The sequence below is a fragment of the Camelus bactrianus genome, chromosome 21 (genome assembly GCF_048773025.1).
Source record: "Camelus bactrianus isolate YW-2024 breed Bactrian camel chromosome 21, ASM4877302v1, whole genome shotgun sequence".
Taxonomy (NCBI): Eukaryota; Metazoa; Chordata; class Mammalia; order Artiodactyla; family Camelidae; genus Camelus; species Camelus bactrianus.
Window position 1 is genome coordinate 8,685,850 of NC_133559.1, and position 24,402 is coordinate 8,710,251.

General features: G+C 54.5%; 1 protein-coding gene across 6 annotated transcripts in view; it reads right to left on the reverse strand.

Annotated features, from left to right (window-relative positions):
- Positions 1–644: 644 nt before the first annotated feature.
- Positions 645–24,402, reverse strand: part of MEF2D (myocyte enhancer factor 2D) — a 32,926-nt gene continuing 9,168 nt past the window's right edge. For 3 of the 6 annotated variants that reach the window (XM_074349578.1, XM_074349580.1, XM_074349579.1), the window contains exons 2-12: positions 16,850–17,036; positions 16,084–16,287; positions 14,506–14,643; positions 13,267–13,477; positions 13,052–13,108; positions 11,259–11,449; positions 10,737–10,757; positions 9,384–9,513; positions 5,639–5,876; positions 4,875–5,181; positions 645–4,541 (exon numbers count right to left, since the gene is read on the reverse strand). In XM_074349578.1, coding sequence (XP_074205679.1) covers positions 4,530–4,541; positions 4,875–5,181; positions 5,639–5,876; positions 9,384–9,513; positions 10,737–10,757; positions 11,259–11,449; positions 13,052–13,108; positions 13,267–13,477; positions 14,506–14,643; positions 16,084–16,287; positions 16,850–16,903 — 1,563 coding nt within the window. In that variant the 5' untranslated portion in view covers positions 16,904–17,036 and the 3' untranslated portion in view covers positions 645–4,529. Of the gene's footprint in view, positions 4,542–4,874; positions 5,182–5,638; positions 5,877–9,383; positions 9,514–10,736; positions 10,758–11,258; positions 11,450–13,051; positions 13,109–13,266; positions 13,478–14,314; positions 14,450–14,505; positions 14,644–16,083; positions 16,288–16,849; positions 17,037–24,402 lie in introns of all 6 variants that reach the window. The other 3 variants (XM_074349581.1, XM_074349583.1, XM_074349582.1) reach the window with 3 other exon arrangements.

Here is a 24,402-nt window from a genome sequence, read left to right on the forward strand (position 1 = left end):
TCCCTATGCACTTCCCTCCACAGGCCCTGCATCTGGCCCACAGCACAGCCGTGCAGGGCAGGGGGATGCGGGAGTAAGAGCCACCAGGCCTGGCAGAAGGGCACCAGGTCAGGGAACCCTGAGATATGGGGAGGGCAGGGAGAGGCTCCCTGGCACTGTTAAAGCACTTCAAAAGGGAGGGGCAGGGCAAATATCCCTGCTGGAGGGAACACTGTGGGGGCCGTGAAGGTGGAATCCATCTGTGCCTAATCCATAGTGCCAGGGCAAGTTTCTGCTGCTGAAGTTTTTTCAGTAGTTGAAGGTCCTCTATCACACTATTCGTTCTCCACCACACACCCCATCCTGTTCCTGACCTGTTCCTGGCCTTGAGTGGTATTTCTGCTTTTCTTGTGTCCCAGGATCCTTCCTCTGGCTTCTAACCAGACAATCCTCCTTAGTCCTGGAGCTGACTCTGCTTCTGACAGAACAGCTGGAAGAAATTCTCACCTGAAAACCCCACCTCAAACATCTCAAAGTGCCTACCTGGCAGGCTAACCATCATTGTTTCCTGCTGAGGTGAAGCTCTGGCCTCTCAACATGGCAGGGCCACACAGTCCTTCCTTCCCCACCTCAGCCAATCGCACCAAAGAAACCAGAGCCCAAGCCAAAGTATCAGAAACGTGTATTTTTTTTTTCTTTTAATAGTAAACCTCTTTACAACAAATATAGTGAAAAGAGTTTTCAAACAAAACTCATAAGAATCTCGAGGACTTTGTCTTTTCTTATTGTGTAGAATACTAAGAAAGCATCACCATACAGCACGAAAAGAAATATTGAAAACAAATCAACAGCCACACACTTAGACTCGCCCTGCCCAGGACCCAGGAGGAGCCCCAGGAGTGTGGGTGATTGTCGGGCTTGGGGGATGGGGCCCCTCCATGGCCTGTCCCCCACTCCCTCTCCCCTCTCTTCCCTCTGGGACTTGAATGGGGAAGACAGAGAGAATCCAGATTCTCCAAATAACATTCCAGCCCCCCTCCCCCCCATACAAATCCCACTCCTACCAACTGCTTAGGGGGTGGAGGGAGGTGGCAAGAGGGGAGATGAGGTGTTCCCAGGCTCCATGTCTCCTCCCCACCATGAAAGCCTAAACTCACCCCTCACCCCACCCCAAGGGATTCCAAAGAGTCAGTTAAAAATATATAGATATAGATATTTCTAGATACACTTTTACATCATTTCTGTCTCTCCAAACAAATAAATAATCAGCAAGAGAAGGTGCATTACTTCCTTCCTGTCCAAGGTGTGGAGGGCTGGATAAGGGTCAGGGGTCAGTCGGCTGGATTGAGTGCACTGCTCAGGGGAGGAGAAATGTTGTGTTCCACTGGGGGCTGTGTGTGTGTGCGTGTGTGTGTGTGTGGGGTCCTCTTGCCCACTGTCCCTGAAAACTGTGGGAAACCTGGGGAGGGGAGGGGCATTGGATGACTCCAGTGATTACTTTGGCAAATGCCCAGATTTTTGGAGGAAGGAGTGGGTGGAGGCAAATTTGGCTTGTGAGAGGAAGAAGAAGTAAAATCCCCACTTGAGGTCTGGATTCCCAGGGACCCATTCATCTGGCTGGCCAGGAGCCCCCACCCCCAAGAGAAACCCTGGGACACTGAATTGCAGAAATGTCACATATTCATTCACAGGCCACCCTTGCCCCCAGGGATAGGGGAAAAAGGACACACACACATCCACACATGGTAATCAAAAGCCAGGTTTGCCATTACAAAGCAGAGGGCAAAACTGGTGAATATTGCACCATGAACTGCAGGGGCCTCACCCCCACCCCATGTTTAATGGTGGCCAAACCCAGCCTAGGAAGGTGGGCAGACTGCGGGTATAGCCTGAGAACGGAAGGCCAGTCCTTCAACATTTATTGAGCACCTATCATTCACCTTTCACCCACTCAGCATTTATTGAGCGCCGGCTATGTGCCAGGCACTGGGCAAGGCTCTAGGAATGCACACATGCATGCACAAGACTACACCCTGGCTTCTTTCAAGGCCCTGATCAAGTCTCATTGATTCTTGAAACTACCTCTAGGAACCTGCAGGAAGACTGGACATGCTATGTGCCCAATCAGCAGGTGGGGGTAAGCTGGCAGGAAGGATCACTGCCTAGGTGGGGAAAAAGCTTTAGGGAGGAAGAGGAACTTTTGAGTGTCACCCTGAAAGCAGGGCTGGGGTCAGGGGAAGAGGGTGCTCCAGGAAAGGGAGCTGTGTCTAAAGGGGTGGGGATTGGGTGGACAATTGTGCGTGGAACCCTGGGAGAGGTAGGGCTGTAGGGAGAAGCAAAGAGAGCCAACTGCCAGATCCTCCCTAACTGCAGTATAAACATATTAGAGCTGAGGGTGGGAACACGTGATGGAGCAGGGAAGAAAAGAGTGGGGCTCAGGAGGGAAAATCATGGAGCTGGAAGCCAGGGCTGTGTGGCTGCAAGAGCCACCTGTCCCTCTGTAAACACACCCAGGCGCACGTGCACACAGACACGCCCTCAGAGCTCAGTTCATACAGATTCACATACGTGCCCAGACGGGCTCAGAGACACACAAAGGTACACTCGTGCAACCATACACACACACATAAATACAAAGGTACACCCAGACACATAAATACCAGATGCCCTCATAAACACACCTGGGTACCTGTGCGGTCACCCGCACCCCTCTGCTTCTGGTTTCCTTCCCTACATCGAGTGCTGGAATACTGCAAGTGGCTGGATCATAGAGGTGGGCAAAGACAGTCACTTATCACAAAACCGGGCCTTGTCTAACTCTATTTTCCCACCGGGATGAAACCCCAAGGGAGAACTGCACCCCTTGGGCAGAGGAGCTGGGCTTGTGTGAAGAAGTGGGGCAGGCCCCAGTCTGCCTGCCCAAGTCACCCCAGGCCAGGCCCCTTAGGGCAGGGGGTGGTGGTGGATCGTGGGCTGGGGGCCTGCCCCCTCCAGTTTGATCTGTGATCCAGCCTGAGGTCTCAGGCCCCCACGCTTTGGCTGCCCCCACTGTGGAGGCAGCAGACAGGGTGGACTCGGGGGAGGGGAGGGGAGCAAGAACAACAGCAGAAGAATCTCGTCTGTACAGTACGGGCCGTTTGAGTCATTATTATTACAATATACTTTGACAAAAATAGAATCTCATTTCATATCAATACAACAACAACAAAAAAACAGTTTCCTGGACTGTTACACTGCTAACGTTTTCCAAAGGTTGCTATTTACAATTACAGTAGCCAAGAGGGAAGGTGGGATGCGGCCTGGGGGTGGTGGGACAGGAGGTAGCAAGACAATGAGGGCGCCAAGAGCAGGGAGGTGGGGTCAGGAGCGGAAGGAGCTGGGAGGAAGGCTGGGGAGAGGGGCCAAGGAGGAAAGAAGGAAGGCTTTCTTCAGACCTCCTCCGTCCCCTCTATCCACCCTCACACACCACCCCAATGTCCACTCCGCTGGGGATGTGTACGTGCAAGGAAGAGCAAGTCCCCTCACTCACACTTGTCCCTGGATGCAAAGGATGCAGTCCTCAGGCATCTCGGGGTGCCCAAGGCCGGTTCTTGCTAAGCCACCTCACTCTCCCCTGTTCTCCCTGCACTTTATGGCCAGCTTTACAGGGCTGGTGTCAACTGAGGGATGGGGAGCTATTGCACTGTATTATCTTAGAGAAAACGCTGGGGAAGGGAGGAAGCCCCGATTCACCCCTAGCCCCAGCGCTTCTGCCCCTCCTCAGCCCTCTCCTCATGGCTCTCTGTCTTTTTCTCCAATGTGCTTCATAGAGGCCCCCACCTCAAACCCCTCCCGATCAAGCCTCAGATTCCCAGGCAGCCTTCCCAGCCCAAAAGCTTGGCCAGCACCCCCACATGTTGGAGGTGCAGCTCACATGAGAATTAGAATTAGTGAGAGTGTGTTGTGTGTGCGCAGGGGCCTCTGGGGCCCAGGCTTAGGTACTCTGCCCCTTGTGCCTGTGGCCACAGAACAGCCCAGAAGCAGAGACTCTTCAGAACCTCTGCCTCACATTCCCCCTGAAACACAAACCCACCCATCAAGCCAACTTTGGGGTTTCAGTCTATTGTAAGGGGTTTTTGTTGTTTGGTAGTTTTTTTGGTTATTTCTCTCTATCTGGGGGATGGGGTGGGAGGGCTCCGCATGCAGGGCTCGGCACCTGTCCTTTCCCAAGGCCTATCGGGCCCCCCACCCCCTCCTGCAGCATATGTGTACAACGTGCAAAGTGTCCCCCCCTTCCCGCAAAAAAGAGCTCCCCCAGCCAGTGAAAATGGCAGGGGGTGCAGAAAGAGGGGATGGGAGCATCCCCCTCTCCAAAGCGAGAATCCAAATTAAAAAAAATATAATAATAATAATAATAATATAATAATTATACACAAATGTAACCGTCAACAGGACACGGAGCACAAGAAAGGAAGTGGGGGTCGAGCGGGAGGAGCCCAGGACAGGGAGGGGTGGGCGGTGAGATTGTCAACTCTTCATCAGGGAGGCTGAGAGGAGGGGAGTGGGAATCGTCACTTTAATGTCTGTGAAGAGAGGAGATGGAGAAGGGGGTGTGAGGGGTGGCCCAGGCTATGGGGTATGTGCCCCCCACGCCCCTCTCCCCATAGGGCCAGGATTCTAGTGGCAGGGCCAGCTGGGAGGGGAGGAAGTCATTGAGCGGAAAGACTGATGCTGGAGGGATGGTAGGTGGGCCTTTGGCAGGGGTAAAAGGGTGTCGGTGCTGCCCTGAAGGGCTGCTGAAAGGGCTAGCTGGCCACAAGGCCTCCGAGGTGGGAGATAAGACAGGCTGGGGGGCATATGGGGCAGTCCCTGGGTGTAGCAGACAATGGCAGACAGGAGGGGTAACGCTACAGTACCCAGGTATCGAGCCGCATCCTCTTCACAGCTGAGCCCTCAGCCTCAGGCTCTGGGGCTGGGCGCAGCAAGCCCAGCGTGGGCCCGAAGTCCCCCCGTCCATCATCCCGGTCCCCTGTCTCATAGGAGCCCCCAGCCGGGCTGCTGAGACCGTCGCCAGGCTCAGAGCGGGTAGCCGGAAACACAGCTGGAGGGGGAGGCGCAGGGCTGCGCTCACGGCTTGGGGACACTGGTTCCGACTTGATGCTGATGTGGGGATGGGTGGTGACTGTGAGAGCAGCACCCACGTGGGGCAGGGGGCTGCCCGGGCTGGAGAGAGGCAATGGGCATGGGGTAGAGGGGACAGAAACAGAGGAGGTGAGTGACAGAAAAAGTGATGGGAGGTCACAAGACAGAGAGGACATAGGATGAGAAGATGAAGGACGGGGGTGGGAGGAGACAAGTGGATGGAGACAGAGGGACCAGAAGAGAGAGAGGGCCAAGTGAAGGGGAAAGAAAGGAAATAAGTCATATTAGCTGTCTTTCCATCTGAGGTCCTCTTCTGCTGCCCGGGGACCCCCACCCCATTCCTACTCCAGGGCTGGCTGGGGGAAGGGCTCAGGGTGGGTCTCCCAGGCCTGTACAGGGGACTCCAGGGCTGCCTCTTAGTGGCTCACGTGCTGTCCACTGATGACAGACAGCCTCAAAGAGTCCCTGCTCTTAAGAGGCCCCTCCTTTTCCCAGCCCTCAGCTCTCCCTTCCCATTCGCAGGCCCCCGAGGACTCACATCAGGCTGCTGAGAGACACAGGGACCAGGTGGGGCTGCTGCTGCGGCGGCGGCTGCTGCGGTGGCTGGGGCGGCTGGGGCTGCGGCTGCGGCTGCGGCTGGGGCTGCGGAGGCTGTGGCTGGGGCGGCTGCTGGGGCTGTTGTGGCTGTTGCCAGGCGGTGACGTTGCCTAGCGACAGCCCCCCAGGCGAACTGAAGGCTGGTAAGGAGGAGAGCTCTGCACTGGTCAACTGGTAATCTGCGTGGGGAAGGGGAAAAGCGAGGATGAGCCTCCTGCCATGGGAGAGGGAGGACCAAGGCTCCCACAGGGAGCCGCCTCCACGAGGACTGTCAAGATGGGGAAGCTGTTAATGACAGATGTGAATAATTAAATAAAACCATACAAATTCAGTGAAGATGGCACTCAAAGAAACACAAGTCTTAATAACCACGAAGTGCTGTTTTTTAACAGGATGTAAAGAGAGGTGGTTTTTTAAAATGTGTTTAACTTTTTTTTTAAAGCCATGTGTAGGTATCACTTTTAGAACATCAATTTAAAAAAAGAAGAGGGGAAAAGGTAGATACAGAAAGTCTAATATATATCTAACTGTCGTCTCTTCAACTGCCAAGTCTTCAAATGCCTTTCTGAGATGGAGGGGAGTCATGAGGAACACTAGGTGTTCACCATTCCACCTTCCGCAAAGTCCCCAAGTCTCCTAAAGACTGCCAACATGTAAAACAGGTAGCAGCAAGGGTTTGAGTTGCCCCCCCACGCCTGCCCCAGAGGGCCTGAGAGAGCAGAGGCCTGCAGTGCAGCTGGCCGAACTGCTGGCAGATTTCCCCATGAGGTGGCGCTTGCTGTTTTCTAAAATTTCTGTCTTAGTGAAGAAACCGTGATGTTTGTACTGTCATAGAACAAACAGAACCATGAAATGTTTCACAATTTACACAGCTCTGTTGTTTCATGCTGCATCCTGTTTGGGACAGTTCAGAAAATGTCCTCCCTGAGGAACACAGGCCGACCGCACCATGGTGTGAGGAGGGCCGGCCGTCCCAGCTCCACAGCAGCAGCTCTCACTCAAGGGGGCGCCTGCCCCTCTGTCTTTATGCAGGGGAGACAGGATTATCTGTGCAACAGAACAGTAAAGTTAAGGGGATGAGCAATGGGGTCACACTTCCTGGCTACCTCCACTTACAGGCCATGTGACCTTGGGCGAGCTGCTTACTCTCTGTCTATAAACTGGAGCCACTAATCCTGCCTGCATCACACAGCTGTTGTGAGGACTGAGTGAGTTAATACACAGGAGTATGTAGAACAGTGTCTGGCACAGAGTGAATATTCAAAAGATTTACCTGCTGTTATTCTTAATGTACAAATGAGGGGGGAAATGCAGCCTCAAGTTTGAGGAATTCACCCCAGGTCACAGAGAAAGCCAATGGCAGAGCTAAGACAAGACCCCAGGCCTCTTTATTACCTTTCAGTCTCACCCTACAGATGGCCCAGGGTTGCCTCTGGTCTCATAACAATGTTAGCCAGAAGCTTTGAGATACTTATATTTAAAAAGCAGACCAAGGGCAGACAGGGACCTCTGGGACCAACTATTTACAACACTCATAAACAAGGGAGCCAACCCAGAATGGTGCAGTGCCCTGACAAGTCCTTCAGCCAGTGAATGGTAGAGATTCAGCCCCCAGGCCTGCACTTTCCCGCCAGTCTCCAGCCCTGTCTACCTGGAAGCCTGGCTCCCTGGCAGCCTTGCTTCCTCCTAGACAGAGAAGCATGGCCCACAGGCCGCCTGGCAGCCCCCTCAGCCTGCTCCTAGAACAACCACAGCCAGACCTCTGCAGCCAGTGTCAACAAGGGGCCAGGCCTGCCCCTTACCCATGACATTCCCATAGACAGATCACCCCCAGCCAGAAATCGAACTGGGGCCAAGGACTGTAAATAGTGAACAACTAAACAACAATGTGTTCACTGGGGTTTTGTTTATATATGGAGGGTCACCTGAAAACACCTGCTGTTTAAACTGAGGTCTGCTGAACTACCCCTGCAGTAAGAGAGCCCATGGTTTCTGAGAGGATGTGAGAAAGCCCACATACTTCCCCGCAGGGCTCCAAGGCCAGGCCCAGGGTCAGAATCTGCTTTTACACCAGACTGACAAACAGAGTCTAAAGTCTGGCCTTGCTGAGTGCCTGTCCTAGGTTCACTGACACTGCCTAACCTCCCTCCTGCTTCAGAGACTGATGGGAGACCTGAGAAGATGGCAGAAAACCACCACCATGGGATGCCCAAATAAACAACAGCTCCTGAAAAGTGGTCTGCACTGCCCTCTGCCAAACGCCCCGCCGGCCCTCAGGGAGCCAGCTTTCCTAGCCAGGCCCCAGAGCCCCACCTGGCAGAACTGGAAGGGCCTCAGAGCCTTCCTGTCCACCCACAGCTCTTACAGATGAGAACACTTACACGGGTGCAGCCATCTGAGGCAGTCTTCTCTGAAGCTGCCTAAGGACATGATAACCTGGCAGTGGGTACACACATGGGAACACACACAAGGGACAAGGGACTTTACAGACACCTGGGTGATAAAATCTGGACACCGACACACATACCAGAGTCTGGCCCCTTGACACGAGACAGTTCCTCCAGCCCTTACCTGCACAGAGAGGCTTTCCTACACACAGGACTGGGTTCTGGGTTTTCACACACAGGGAAGTAGTGGGATTTTGTGGACATTTATACTGGTGTCTGGGACCTAGCATGGTTCAATTCTGGAAGAGGGGCTTAGGCAGTGGGGAGAAGTTGAGGGGTCTTTTGGTCTAGCCAGATCTCACCACAGAACAGCCCTGATGCAAGCCATTCACAGGTAAGAGAAACTGGGGAACGTCAGAGGCCTCTTCGGTGGGCAATAGACAAGGTTCCCAGCCACATAAATGCTCTGAAACAAGGTGACATGGCATTTCTCCACTGGGAAGTCCTTCCTGACACTGTAGCTTAGAATGCAGGCAAGGATGGCTGAGAGTGTCACAGACTGTTCCTGGGAGGGTGTGAGTGGGTGACAGAGGTCAGGACAGCCCTGCGGACCCAGGACAACCCAAGCACTGGGTGTCCTTTCTCAATTCTTCTACCCAGAGACCTCTCCCATGTCTCCAAGTGAGTCTTCACCTTCAGATCCTCCTCCCCCACCTTCATCAGACTCCCTCCTCCACCCCGCCTTGGAGCCCCTACTTGGCTTCCCAGGAAACTGGATAACTCTTCCCAACCATGCCTCCTCTTGGGCCTCCTCAGCTTATCCTTCTCTCTCAGCCCTCATACCTCTCCTCTAGGAAGCCCTGCTGACCTGAGCATGCTCCCCTCCCCACTCCCCAACCCTGGTTGTCCTGAACCATCCAGCTGCTCCATCCACCTCAAACAGGAAGCTCCCCAGGAACAGGGCCTTCTTCTCCATTAGGTCCCGTATGAAAAATAAGGGATACCCATACCCACTTAAGTTTGAATTTCAGACAAAACAATGCATAACTTTTTTAGCATAAGTGTATCTTTGAGACATACTAAAAAACAATTACTCATTTTGTCTGAAATTCAAATTTAAGCAGGAATTCTATGTTAGTATTTGCTAAATAAATGGCAACTTTAACTAGAAGAGAGCTCCCCCAAATTAATGGCCTTCCTCAGATTGGGGCATCCCCCAGGGAATATCTCATGTTCCCTCTCTGGTCCCTCCCCTGACCCAAGGCCAACTGCACGCAACCACGTCACATGAGAACTTACCTGTGTTGTAGGCGGTGGGCATGGAAGAGAAGGGGAGGCCCTGGCTGAGTAAACTTGGTGTTGCCACCGAAACCACTGGGGTGGTGAGCGAGTGGGTAGACTGGGAGACCCCAAGGCGTTGGGCATTATTCTACAGGAGAAAACAGTCTGTCAAGAGGTAGAAGATGGATGGGCTGCTTTACCCCGGCCTCCCATTCCAAGGACAAGCTGGGGTCCCTGAAACCCAAGGCCCAGATGGGATGCCTCAGCATGGAGGCCGCCGTAGATACACAAACACACTGATGCACTCAGACACACTGAGATCCACAGAGAGAACATGCACACAAAGATTCACTCACACCTACACACATGCAGAGAGGAAAGTACATATGCTGGCCCTGTGGCCCCAAATCAACGATGAGCCCATCTCCATTCTTCTCCTGGCTGGTCCCTCTAGAGGCCACCCCCCAACCGTCACACTGCAGCACACGCCCTGGTAGAAGCGTGCTGGCATCTGTGAGGGGAATGCGGGGCCTGGCGTGGCGTGTGCCTGCGTGTATGCACACACGTGTGTGGGGCTGTCAGCTCCATCTGCTGCTGAGTCACTTGTTTATTCCAACTCCACGCTGGGGCCGAAACTGCCGCCGTGTTGGCCGCCAAAGCCTGCTTGCCTTTTCCAGCCTCTCTGGCCTCCCATCAGGGAGTTGGGGAGGGAGGAGCCCCCGCCCCACTCCTGGCTGAGGGTGAGTATATAAGTGTGTGCATGTGTGAGAAAGAGCGGCTGTAGATGTCTCTGGTGCCTGTGAGATGTGCTGTGTGCATGAGGGAGCAGAAGGAGTCAGAGGGAGGTGGGGAAGCCCCTGACCAAGGACAATTCTGGCCTTGCCTTGGGCCTCAGCTTCCCCTGGAAAACTGAGTTTCCTGTCTGGCTGGTACCCCACCTAAGGAGGTCCCTGTCCGGGGTGTGCCTGAGTAGAGACAGAGGGCAAGTGCAGTGCAACCCCTGGTCCCAAGGCCTAATCCAGGCATCCTGGGACACATCAAGATGGGACCTCGGAGGCCTGGGGCAGGCCCACTCCCCTTGTACACACACATACACAGATAAAGGTCTGTCTGCATGAACTCAACATCACACAAAGACATCCATGGACACCCAGGTACACACACATGCATGTCCAAACCCTCACCCCCTGCCCCGTTCACCTCTGTATCCCACTTGGCACTGAACACAGCTCCTGGCAGACCAACAAATAAACAAACAACACACACAGGCGAAAGGACAAAGGCACACACACTCTCCATGCTGGGGGACTGCAGAGCAAGGGGCTGACCCAGGATTCAAAGCCACAGCAAACATCTCATAGCCTCACTTACCAGATCTAAATGGTCCTCAGTCTGGGAGCAGAAATAAAACCAAGGGGATGGTTCAGTCTCTGGCCTCCACTCTCCCTTCACACCCCTGCCCCCACAGCCATCCCATCTATCCCTGTATCAGAGTAGAATGGCTCTCCAGCCTAGGACAGAGCTCTTCACTGTCCTTACTCATTTCCAGAAGATGCTATATCCCAATGCCCACCAGTTAGAAAACCCTCACAGTCTACGCCTCACCCCTCTGCTGTAATGGCAAATCCCTCCTATCATCCTATCATCATCACAGAACCTTCTCTCCCACCTCCTGTTCCTTTCACTGCCCTTGAGGCTGGTACTTCGGTGTTCCAACCTCTTGTAAGGCCCTTTGGGAGGGAAGAGCTCATGAAAAGCCGTGATTCCATGGTCTCTCTTGGGAAGTCTTAATTGCTGGTTTACTTCCATCTCTCCTGTTAGAGGCTAGCTCTTTCCTCCCTCCTCACTTCCCCATTCCCTAGCCCCGGCCCCTCAGTCCAGACACCCACTCACCAAGTGATGCATTAACCCCTTTCCTCCCTGGGAAGTGATGACCCTCAGGTCAGGCTTGCGGCTGGGGGCTCCAAGCTGGGCGCTGTGGGTGGGCGGGGGCGGAGACTTGGCAGGGATGACCTTGTTTAGGCTGTTGCCATTGGCCACAGGGAGGAGGCCAGGGGAAGCCCGAGCACTGACATAGCCATTCCCTGAAGAGGTAAAGAGATGAAGGGAAAAGGGAAAACAGACCACCAATGAGCCCTAGTAACTGCCCCATACCAGTACTCCTGTCACACAGAACTTCTCAAATCATGCTTAGGCTTTGAGTAAGTGCTGAGGTCTCTAATTTTCCCCTAAAACCACCGTGTCTTGGAAGTAAGGGAGAATATCCCTTACTCCCCAATCAGCAGGTTCATCTCCCTGCCTCTAAGCCATATGTGATGGGGCTGGGTGGCAGGAGCTGGTGTCCAACAATAAGAAGTCCAGCACCTGCCCCTGACTGGGCCCCCAGTGACCCAGCCTGGTAAAGGGTGGCAGCCTAGAAGCTGAGTCTCAGTGAGGATCCTGGTCACACCGCAAATCCACCACTCAGATCACCTTCACCTTGAGCTGGGGATGCTATGATTTGGATGAGCACATGACAAGATGCCTGTAGTTCTGGGGAAGATGAACCACTTACTCGTGGTAGTGGTGTTACTGGCACGGGGGGACTGATGACAAAGCCACTACCATAATTAGACTGGTAGTAACAAGCAGGATAATCATCTTTCACATCTGTTCCACACTCCATAACCAACACAGGGCCTTCACATGCGTACGGCCTTATTTAATCCTCACACTAACCCTGCAAGACGGACAGGACATATATTGTTAGCCCTATTCACAGAAGAGGAAACAAGGCCTGGCTGGCAGAGGTGTGATGACTTACCCAGGGCCACACAACCACATTCTCCATGCTGGGCTTGAGGGCCTATAAATATCACTATTTCCTTAAGGTCTTAGGCATTTCTCTGGCCCTTTCCTTAGAGGGAGGAGTATTCACCCATTCCCCCACCTTCCTGCCCCCATATGCAACTACTGCCAAGGACGTAGTGCAAGGTGCCCAGGCCAAGCTGGGGAATTCTAAAGCCCAGAGATGTAGGGGTGACCACAGTCAGTAGTATCACCTTGCTCTGTCCCCTGAGAGCACACTGCTGCCCTGGAAGTGTGTGGCTGCCTCCATCCCAATTCCCAGATCACTCTGGGAATGGCAAGAATGTCAGGGTGACGTCAATGGTGACATTCGAAGTCAGAGTCACCAGCCGGACAACGGCGCAGGGAAAGAGGGACTGTCAGCTCTGCTGGGGGTGGGGGAACATGGGGAAGCAGCCTTTCTTCTGTGGCTCATAGACGGGTGCTCACCGGTACATATTTAATGTCTGGGTTATTTCCATAAGGGTGAGAACGTCTGTGTGTGTGAGTCTGTGCCTCTTGTCTGTCAGCAACGCCAGATATTTGGATCCTCCAGATCTTAACCACACACCCCCACTCAGCTGGAAAAATCTGGATCTTCTTCTCCAACTAGAAATGTCGGTCAATTCTCATAATTTGCCCAGAATTCCCTGAGCCTACATCTTTGCTGATCATCTACATCAATCACTGCTACAGACAAAAAAAATCAAGGGGCTTAAAGAAATCTTCAGACTGTATAGCCAACTCAGGCCCTAAGATCTTCCTCCCCTCTAGTCTAGGTCCCTCTTGGTCCCTGGACCCGAGGCCACCGAGAAGGCAGACCCTGGCCCACCTCCAGGCAGAAGGGTAGCTGCACTCACCAACAGGGCTGGGGCAGGCTCCATTAGCACTGTTGAGGTCTCCCCCCAGCATGGCCCCTGGAGGAAAAAGAGAACCATGAGCTGACAGAACACCCCCTTCCAGAGTGAGTCCTGGGGACTGAACAGGCAGGGGAGTCATAGCCCCTTCCCTCAGAAGCCACATAATTGGGAGAATGCTGTGGTGGCTGAAGGGAAACAGTCACCAGCCCACTTACCTGCACTGGCTGGCCGCTGGGGCAGGCCGGGAGACACACTGTTCCTCTGTAGTGCTGGCTGCTGGGGGGACAGGAGCCGTGGGTCCGTGAGGGATGACGTCACCAGGGAAGGGGTGACCAGGGAGCCGCTGGGATTGCTGAACTGCAGTGAGCTCTGATTGGACACGGGCACCGTGACAGGCATGGCAAAGTTGGGGGCCGGGACAGCTGACTAGACAGAAAATGGAGAGGCAAGGTCAGGCCAGGGTGACCCCTTACCCTGGACCCACTCACCTGGGAGCACAGGCCAGGGTTCCTCTAGTCTCTGGTCTGGGCATCCTAGGGCCAGCAGCTCGGGCTTTCTGCCCTGGGCCCTCATGGGGTCATGCCTATCACTCCCACCAAGGAAGTACATTGGTGGGAGTGCTTTGGGATCCACCTCTGGCCCAGAAGGCTCTGCTCACTGAAGACAGACCCAGGGACACCTGGAACCCCCCTAGCGGAGGTGGGTTAGTCCTCAGCCAGGCAGGACACACAGGGAGCAAGTTAGAGGCCCTGGGTACAGACCCAAACTCACACACACAGCTGTTAAAGGCGTGCGCATGGGTCAGGGCGTCACCTGGCTTGTTTCTCACCCGTCTGGCCTGCTGCAGAAGGTGCTCACCCCGCCTCACTGCCTTCACCTGCAGCAGTCTCTGCCTCCCCTCATCAATGCTAGCAAGTCTCCTCGGCTGGGGGTGCCAGAGCAGGCCCAAGGGGACTCTCCCCCAAAAAGACCTGGACAAGAGCACATTCTCTACTTTCCTGTTGTCTAAGGAGCTCACATCATCTACACACTTCTTGCTGGTGAGGGGAACACTCCAGGCCTTTCCCGGCTTATGCTCCATCCAAGATGAGTCTCAGCAAGTGTCTCGGGTTTATCATGACCAAGGTCAGAGGTTCCTCAGTGGTCACCAATAGCCCCAGCATGGCTTGAGCGGAACACCCATCAGAGGCAGCCGAGGGCCGGGGCAGGGCGCGAAGCCACACCATGCACCACAGGGAGGCTCTCCTCCATGCGACTACTCACGGCCAGTCTATAACTCTGCATCATTTTATCAAACTCCTCGTCTATCTTTTTATATTTCTCTTCCGTCTGGGGGGTCAGGGCAAACACCTCGTCCACCTCAGGGCTCTCACATTCCCTGTGCTTCTTGTGCAGCGCCTGGGGGGAAGGGGCCGGAAGGGGGGGCCAACAGAGAGAGAGTGAGTGGGGCTCACCCCGTAGCGCCGGAAGAGCCCGTCCAGCTCCTCGCTGGCGCGCCGGTACTTGTCCTCCAGCAGGGGGCTCTGTTCCAGCGAGTCCTCCCCGTCGGGCTCCGGGCTGTCGCAGCCGTTGAAGCCCTTCTTCCTCAGGGTCTGTAACCGCACCACTTCCATCAGCAGGGGTGAGGGTCCTCCCCCACCCACCTCCCTGATGTTCCTTCCAGTCCTCTCCTAAGGCTCCCCTACTTTCCCCAACCTCCTTCCTCAGGGTTCCCAGCATCTCCCCTGCCCTCTCCCTCAGTGTCACCCTCCCCTCCTGGGGCACAGTGTGACTGTGGCTGGTGGGGGAGGCATCAGAATACCAGGGTCACGTGGAAGCTGGGCAAAACCCAGGGAATGCACTGGCACAGAGACGCATGCTTCCAAGGTGACAGGTGGGGAGAGGGATTTCTGGGGGATGGGCTGAGGGACTGGTGCCCTAAGCCAGCCCCTGCCTGACCACCCTTAGGTAAGCCCCAGCCAGAAGGCACAGAGCATTCCCCAGGGGATGGCAGTCAGGGCTGACTTTGCCCAGCTCAATCCCTGGGCTCTGCTTAGAAGAAGGGGAGAAGAACAGAAATGGAAAGAGGGAGAAGAGAAAGAGAGAACGGCAAAGCATTTCTTTGCACTTACTGAGTTCCTACTATGTACAACCTTGTAGGCTGTCCTTGCCCAGAGGTCAGAGCTTCTCACATGCATCCACACAAAGTAGGGTATGAACACCTAGCGGGCCTGAGGGAGACCCCAAAGCTGCCCTCTCCGTGCTCAAAACATCTTCACAGATGCTTTATTCGTCTTTAAAATGAATACATTTCTTTTCTAGTCAATAGTAAATCTGTTTTCTTTAATATAAAAATAAAGGAATTTCCTCTACATCTGGTAGGTTTAAGTCTCGCTCCAGGAAGGCAGGCCTGTGGCTTACCAGGCAACCTCTTCATCGGCACAGGTCCCATACCCCTAGTTTAAGAAGCAGGAACTGGGCTGGTTCATTCAATTCACCCTTCAAAGCAGGCACTGGCCCCATTTCGTGGAGGTGGGCACCAAGGCTGCCCAAGGCCACATGGCCAGTAAAGGCCACAGCTGGGTTCCAAGGCCCATGTCCTTTAACAGTTCACAATGTTGGCTCTCTTTGAAACAGAAAATAGAGCCACAGGGACCCACAAAGGGACAGAGAAAGAGCAGGGGGGATGGAAACGAAGAGGGAGATAGAGAAAGGAAGAGTCAGATGCAGAACCATACCAAAAAATGGAGAAGGAAGGAAAGAGAGAGAATTTGAGAGAAGATAGGGCAAAGGTGTTATGTTGCACCTGACAGCCACGAAGAAAGGGTCTCAGAAATGGGTGGGCAGCCCTGACATCTACCTCACTGCCCCTCCTTCCTTCTTGAGCCCAGGATTTGTGTGAGGATGTGGGTTTATGTGTGTGTGTGCACAGGTGAGGGGCTTCGAGGGGCAGGTGTACACATGTGTGTGCACGGGTAGCCCTGAAATGCAGGCTGCATAGGCACGTGATGTGCAGCTGCAGGCAGGGGTGGGGTCGGTGTGCGTGGGCCCACCTCGATGATGTCGGCGTTGGTGCGGCTCTCATGCGGCTCATTGTACTCCGTGTACTTGAGCAGCACCTTGTCCATGTCCGTGCTGGCATACTGGAACAGCTTGTTGGAGTGGTTGAAGATGATGAGCGCTATCTCGCAGTCACAGAGCACGCTGAGCTCGTATGCCTTCTTCATCAGCCCAAACTTCCTCTTGGTGAATGTCACCTGTAGGTGGGCAAGTGGGCGGCCAGGTCTGGCTCAGTCAAGGCCTCCCCAGGAGCCCCAGCCTACAGGCAGCTGAACATAGCCCCTTCCTCAAGGTGACACAGCCCTGTTCTCAGGAGCCCCTGATCTAGGGAAGGAACAGGCCAGCATCTTTCTGCCAACACATGGCTAAGACATTGCCCAGAGCCAACTCACTGAAGGCAGAGGATTTAGATGGACAGAACTTCACACCTCTGAGCTGGGGGCTATAAACAGGTCAGGGAAGGAGAATAGAAGGGCTTCCCAGCTCTTCCCTTAGGGGAAGGATTCATCTTGGGAAAGGGAACTGCCTGGGCGTGGCCAGGGGCTTGCATATTGCACATGATGGGGACACAGGTCTGCCTGGGAGTTCTAGGACACAGGGTTCTAAGAGCTGCAGGGAGACGGGGGTTTCTCTTCTCCCAACTCAGCCCTTGCCCTTCCATAACAGACTCCAGAGACTTCTTCCAGGAAGCCTTCTTGGAGTAGCTGGAAGGAGTGCTCCTGCCCTCATGCACTCTGTGAGGCTCCAAGAGACCCTCACCTGTCGGTTCCGCTCATCGGTGATTCGCTGGATCTGAATCTTTTTCCTCCCCATCTTCTCCGGGGATCCTCAGTGCCGGGGAGGGGATCGCTGGGTGGCGGGTCTCCGGATGCCTTACACTTTGATCATGAACGACTTCGGACCAGCATTCAGTTCATGGTCTGCAGGACACCTTCTACACAGCCTCCTGGTAGGGGAGGGTCACAAGAGAACGGGTGAGCCCTGGCAACCCTCAGCCCTGCTCCTTAGGCACATGGGCCAGGCTAATAGCACCCCTATGAGAGGCTGGCAGCATGTAAGTCCCATGATCAAAATGAGGAAATGGTGATGACCCGAGGTGATGGCATGCCACCTCCAGGCACAAGCTGGAATTCACTCAGGGCCCAGGACTCTGGTCCAGGCTCTTTCCACACCATCACTGTTGTCCTCAGGGTCTAGGTCAGACAGGGAATATACAGGGAGCTCCCTGGCTTCTAAGGGTCTGGGTCTTAGGGAATACCCGACCCTCTCTCTTCTCCCCAGAGCCTACCTGGAGTAGAACACCTGAGCCTGCCAGCTGCCCCACTGGCCTAGGATGATGGTTCCTGTACAGAGCCTGGTGTACAGAGTGTGCTGAGCGAACACCTGCTCAGGCTGTGAACAGCTAGCACAGGAACAGGGTACCTAGCACCAGAATGGGAGTGTGCTTGCACCCCTGGCTAAGGAACATATCAGAGCGGAGTTCCTTATACCTGATACCTGACTCGTGGAACCCAGGAGCCTGGAGTCCCAAGGGAGGGTCTGGGCTGCAGAACCCCTTTCTCCCCTTAACCAGGGCTCCTCCACACCAATCCGTTTTACTCAGTGGGCCTTGCCTAAAATTCTGGTTTGAAGAAAGTATTCTGCTGCTCTAAACAAACAAACAGACAAACAAACAAACAAACTACCCCTCTAGACCAGAGGTCGGCAAGTTTTCTCTGTAAAAGGCCGAACAGTAAGTATTTCAGGCCTTGGAGGCTACAAGCTCTCTGTTGTAACTGCTCATCTCTGCCACCGCGGCATGAAAGTACCTGTAGACGACATGTTTAAAAGATCAGTGTGGCTGTGCCCTCAATGAAACTACGTTAACAAGAACGGGCATGGCCAGATCTGGCCTATGGGTCACAGTTTGCCAACTCCTGCCAAACTGTAGCTCTAGAGGAATGGGCTATGCCTAGAACCCAAGGCTCAGTCTAAGACCAGTGCTTCCCAACCGTATTCAACCTGAAGCATGCAGAGAAAATACAGAACCACTGACATACAGGAAAGAGGCCGCTGGCCAGCAAGGGAATGCAGGCACCAGGTGGAGGGGTCCCTGTATCAGTACACCAATAAACCAGTCATGGCCCACTGGCTGAAGAGCTCCAATTCTAGAGCCAGGAAGGAAAATGGCATCCCTGCACTGCACAACATGAAGTTTTGTGGGACAGATGGCAGCCCAGCCTCAGCCAAGGAAGGTGTGGGCAGTGCCTAAACAGGCTGGGTGAGCCCCCAAGGACTGAAGGGCCCAGGACGGAAGTATGAGATGACCCCCAGTGCCCTTCTGGCTCTGTGAGTCCAGAGAAGGAATGGTGGGAGATGGTGGAGGGGGCAGTGAGCGTGGGGCCCATGCTTTCTAGAGCCACTCTGACAGGGTCCTGTGAGAAGCCTGGGCCACAGACTCCCAGCCCTCCCTTTCACAGTTCCCTTTCCATGTATCTCCTGCCAGAGACCTCCCACTGCAGAGTCCACAGGGGTGGGGTCTCACCTCCCACCACCTAACCCGGGGACAGAGGCACCTCCAACTGCAAACCGCCTGCCCAGCCCCTGTTCCCAGTGTGGCTGCTCAGCTTCCCTGAAGCCTTAAAACATCCGCTCAACTGCAGCCACCAAGGTTCCACAGTAGGTGCCAAAAGTTAGCTTTCGCATCCTGGCCACAGAGGGAAGGAGAGAGGGGAGGCAGGGGCTCGTGGGCTTGAAAGGAGTCAGGAACATCCCTCCCTACCCTCTCCATACCAGGACTTTCCCTCAGACGTTCCCTGGCCTAGCTGGAAAGAGAGCCTCTGCTCCACCCAAGTATCTTCAGAAAACAATGTCATTCCTTCCCCACTCCTAGAAGGACCTTCTACCCTTCTTTCTCTCTCCCCAGAGAGGAATCCCAAAACCCTCTTCCTTACCCTCGAGGTGTTCAATGGCCTCCTACTGTCCACCCTCACACATGCCCTAGGAATCACGAACACCAGTAGAGCCAACCCCAAGTTGGCTGAGCTGACACCTGGCCCAGAACCAGCTCCAGCTACCCCATCCCTTGCCTGTGACCCCAATCTCTGCCAAACACCCACTGCAAAGGCTCTAGCCCAAGGATTCCAGCTCCCTTGCCTCCCAGTGCAATCCAAAGGCTGTATTTTCCAGAGCTGCAGTGGTATGGGCTTGGCAGGGAAGGTGGAGAAGGCACATTGAGGGCGAGGGAGGGCTAAGAAGAAAGCTTTTTAAATGGGATTCTCTGGCCTGGTCTTGAAAACCCCCATCTAAATTGGTAAATGCAGTCACTATTGTCCTCCTCTGACTTACAGGGTCTATCTTCCATCCCTCTCCCATTTTACTATCTTCTTCTCACCACTTTTTGTTCATCAGCAAATCTTTGCTGAGATGTAAACTCCACCAGCTTATGGCCAATGGTATCTCTTCCTTCAGGGTGGGAGAGATCCCTCTCTTTGCTCTCATAATCCTCAGAAAAGTCATTCTTACAATCTAACTTCATTCTTCTGGTTCTCCCAAATACTGACTCCCAGGGTACTCTTCTTTCTAGCACTTATCAAGATTGTAAATAATTACAAGTCTGTGCCTCTATTTAATGCCTGGCTCCCCTATGAGACTGAAGTTCCATGAAGGCAGAACCACATGTGTCTTCTTCACTGCTCTATCCCCTGTAAGGAGGGGCTCAGGAAATGTCTGTTGAAAGGAAGAAAGAATTGTTCCATCGCTGTGACCCTGTGAGAAGTCCTTCCTGTGGTCTAACTTCCATCAGTCCTGCTGTAAGACCAGCTCCTCTCATGCCATCCTCTGTGGAGAGAGAATTCTTCCTCTCCCAGCTGTGCCTGCAGCTTGTCTGTTTGGACGCCACCTACCCTCCAACCACCCCTGCCGCTCCAGTCCTCAATCCTCCCCACCCTCGGGTTGGCTGGTACAGAGGGTGAGACTCTAAAGTCTTCTAAGGAGCAGCCCTGAGCACATGGAGATGGAGAGGATGGAGTTGCTTAGGCAACAGTCGCCTGGCAACCAGCTCCCTGGCTGATCTCCTACACCGCCCCCCCCACCCCCGCCTCATGCTGGGGGAGCTGGGATGCGAGAGGGATCAGGGCTGAGAAGACAGGGAAGTCACAGAGACCCACTGAGCATCCTCTGACAGAGGAAAGTCAGGGTTAAAAAGACCAGGCCTCATCTATCCCCAGTCTCTGCCAAGGTAGCCCAAAGCAATTTTTATAATTCCATGTTCCCACAGCCCCTTCCCCATTGTCACTCCTACCTCTGGGCCAACACTGCCAGAGGACGAGATGCCCCTACCCTGGGCAGTCCTTCCTCCTATCTATCCAGGAGCCCTCCTACAAGGCAGGCTCAGTCTGTACTAATCCCTTTCCCCTTCTGCTAGCCATTCTACATTGCTGCAGTGTCTTGGAAAGCCCAGGACACAAGAACACGAACTCATCCCTTACTTTGGAAGAAGGGGTGGCTGGGGCCTGGGTGGGCACAATGAACCCTAAACTGACCCCATCCAAGGTATGAAGGCCTATCCTGTCCAAGCTTCCTTCCTACCCAATTAGGGAGATTTTAATGAACACCTGGACCTCCTTAATTAGCCCTCTGCCTAATTACCTAGCCAACTGCCAGGAGCCAGAAGCCTGGGCATCTGTTCTCCAGATGTGAGCCTTTTCTTTCTCGCCTGGCTTGGCCCCATTCCTCTTTTTTTCCAGCTTGCTCCTCCTCTAGGAAGCCCTCCCAGATGACCTGGGTTTTGGCTGCTTCTCCTGGAGCCCAAAGGCTTGGAAGGACTTAGGGCTACCATGGAGACAAGGGGTTATCCAGGATGGCCTTCCTGCTCTGATGGCCTCAGGGCCCACTAAATCCTGACCTCAGGCCACAGCTATGACTCCTTGGGCTGGCAGCATCTGTGTCACTGAAAGTACCCCCTCAAAGGCTCTGGCTGTTTCTGATTCTGATTCACCCACTCAAAATAGTGCTGGCAGGACAGGATTGGGCAGGGTGGACCTCCTCAGGGGTGGGGAGTGGAGGAAGGCAGAGTTAGGGCCTCCCTCAACAGAGACAGAAGGAGCAAAGAGGGAGGGAAGATGGCAGCTGGGCTGAGCCCCAGGGAGGCAGGCGCAGACCCACTGTCTGTGGAGAAGGGTGGTTGAAGAGAAGTCTCTGCAAATGTAGAGCAGAGAGGACACAGGGCAGGAGGCTCATCTGACAACACTCTTGACGATGAGAGGCTGAGTGAGGGGACCAGAAGCAGTAGGGGATCCAGAAGGACCCCATGGACAGCCATTTTTCCCAGCTGGGTTATGAACCCAATAGGAACATATGGGTTGTATTTACATGTAAATGAAGTGCGAATAATATATAAAATGTATCCTAAAGGGGGTCTTGGTTTGGAGGGGGCAAAGCAGAAGTAACAGGCTCCTGCCTCCCCCAGTGTAACACCTCTGGGTACCTGAGCAATATTCAAACCATTCTCGGGTTTCAGAATGATGCTATCTCAGTTCCTGTGTGAGGGTGGCCTGGGGCCAGTGGGAGGAGTGGGGGGAGCGGTCAGAGAGGCCTCCTGGAGCTGCAGTTGCAACAGAGCTGCCCTTCCTGGGGGAGCTTCAAGAGAAGTGTCTGCCAATGGCTGGCCTCAATCTCCTCTCTCCTGCTGTTGTCAGGGGAGTACCTACCTCCCCTTCTCCCCTACACCCTTCCAACCATATCCATCCTCTGTCCCAGTGGCCCAGAGGCTCAGAGGAACCGCAGAGCATCTGCTTTCAGAGCTGCCACACCAGTGTAAGTCAAAACGGAGCAGCTGCCCAGAGAGGCTGAGTGAGCAGCCCTCGTCACAGAGCAATGGGCTTCAAACCCTGTTCTCACATACAGTGAGAAAGGCAACTCTCATTAAGCAGGCCCTTCATCCCTTCCTTCCAGGCTGCTCAGGGCTGCAGGCTGTGACTGGAGGGGAAGGCAGGAGGCGCTGGAGACAGCTGTCATACCTTCTCCCGCCCCTTCCCTGTGGCTGGGCTGCAGGGCATGAAATAAGCAGCAGGCGCTGGGGGAGGGGGTGACAATCCAATCCACCTGTCACCCCCACAGTCAGGCGGCCTCAAGCAGCTTGCTCACTAACGAGGGAGCAGGCGTGGGTGAGGCAGACACAGAGGAGGGTGGCAGAGGAGGACAGACACACAGACACAAGAAAGGAGACAGAAAAATAGGTAGAAAGGCTGAGAGGAAAGCAGCGTGGGGCAAAGGCAGACAAACAGAGGGCCAGAGGAGACGGGAGAGGCAGGAGACCAGAGAGAGACAAAGATTCAGAGAGAAGCAGGTAGAGGACAAGAGGCCGGTTCAACAACCGCTTGCAGGATCCTGATGCTAGGCCAGGCGCGTGGGCATAACTCGACAGGACTCCATCCCTGCCCTCTGAAAACTTGCAGTCCCGCCAAGAGTCAGACAAGGGCAGGGCAGGTCCCACCTAGGGCAAGGGCAGGGAGAGGCAAGGGGGCCCTCAGGAACCTGGACTGGGCCCAGACCCAGCCCAGGATGGAGCATCTTGGCTCTTGAGGCTTTGGCTAAGTCCAGGCTGTGGGCAGGCAGGCCCTGCAAGTAGGCAGAAGTGAGCACAAGGCTCAGGGGCTGTTTCAATCCCCTGAGTACTGTCTCCATCTACATACCCCCACCCCAGGGCTCACAACCTTCCTAGTCACTCTCTCTGAACTGCAGGCCCTTTAAGCAGAGACACACTGAGGAGCTCTGGAAGATGGGGGGAAGGTGAACTCAGTGACCACCAAGAGATGGGACCCAGGCAAGAGACTCAAGGGGTCTGCTATCCCTGGGGTGTACATGGGGAGCCCTTCTTTCACAAACACTGTACTAGCTCCAAAGTGGGGGGCACTACACCCCCCGCCAAAGTCTGAGCAAAGGCAGTGCCAGGGTCTCACACTGCCCCTCTCCCACAGCCCAGTTCTCACACCCCCAACCGTTCTCCGCCCGCTGCTCTCTGGTTCCTCTCTGGTCTCTACTCTGTCTGCCCCCTCCCTGCTCCCCTCTCCCACATGGCATCCTCTTTTCATTCACCCTGGAGTTCTCAGTCTGCTCTCAAAGGTGCAGGCAGGTCCACATCCCCATCCTCCTCTTCCTCCCGTCAAAGTTCCACTTGGCAGGCTAGCTACCCAAACCCCTGGTTCCCACCATCTTCCCCTCCCTCAGGGACTCCCCTCCTCCAGCCCAGCAGCCTCAGGGTTGGGCAGGGGCTATTTTTAGCCTGGGCACTGAGCTAATTTTAACTCACCGACAAGGGACCTGGGGGTGGGCTGTCAGGCCTGGGGGAGGGGGGAAGGATCAGTCCAAGAAAGCTGGACCTGGGGCAGGGGTGGTCTCAGGTCCTAGTCGCCCTAGGAACACAAGCGGAGGCAAACACCACAGCTTCAGCTTAAGGGACAAGAATAGATTTGCCAAGAGGGGCACCTAGTGTGGGGAGCAGGGCTGGGAGCCCTCCCTCAGCTTCCGCTGGGCAACTCTCCCGCGCCCCACCCTAGGCTTCCCACCCTCCTCTCCTTGGCAAACCTCCTGGGATGGGGTCATCCTGTTCTCTGCCCAGGAGATGCCACTCCAGTGAGGGTCTGTCTCCTGAGCCACCTCCACTGCTTCCCCACCCCAGCTTGTCCTTCCTGTAGTCTAGCTCTCATCCTTCCTGTAGCAGCTGTGAGGCTGTGTGGCTCCCTGCAGACAGCAGCCCCCCACCCCCCAACCTCCAGCACTTCCCACCCCAGCTTCGGCCGTCTGGTGGCCTCCAGGCTGGCTCCTAGGAACTACCCCAATCCCCACAAGTTCCTAAAGCCACTCAGCCTGACCTCAGGAAGAATCTGGGGTAACAGGAGATTGAGATTTAGTAGAAAGGGGTAGATGAGGTAGGGAAATGAACAGCTCAGGGAAATATGAGGACTATGGGTCGTAATTCTGGATGCCTGGGTTCTAGTCCCTGCTCTGGCCCTAACTCACTGTGTGATCTTGAATAAGTCACTGCCCTCTCCAGGGTTCACCCTACGGGCCAGTGCAGTGGGTAGGTGGAGTGGAGTAGGTACCGAAGTGTCTTCCAGTCTAGACATTCTGTTCCTATGCTCTTCGTATAGATGCAAAAGGAAGAGAGGTCAGGATTGACTGATTCCATGGAGAGGTAACAGAAGAAATGGCCTGGTTAGGTCCACTGTCCTGTAGCTTAGGAGGGGAGGGCAATGTGGAGGACAGAAGAGAGGAGGAACAGGCCTGATGAAGATGGAGGTGCTTTCTGAGCGATAACCCGCATAACAGAT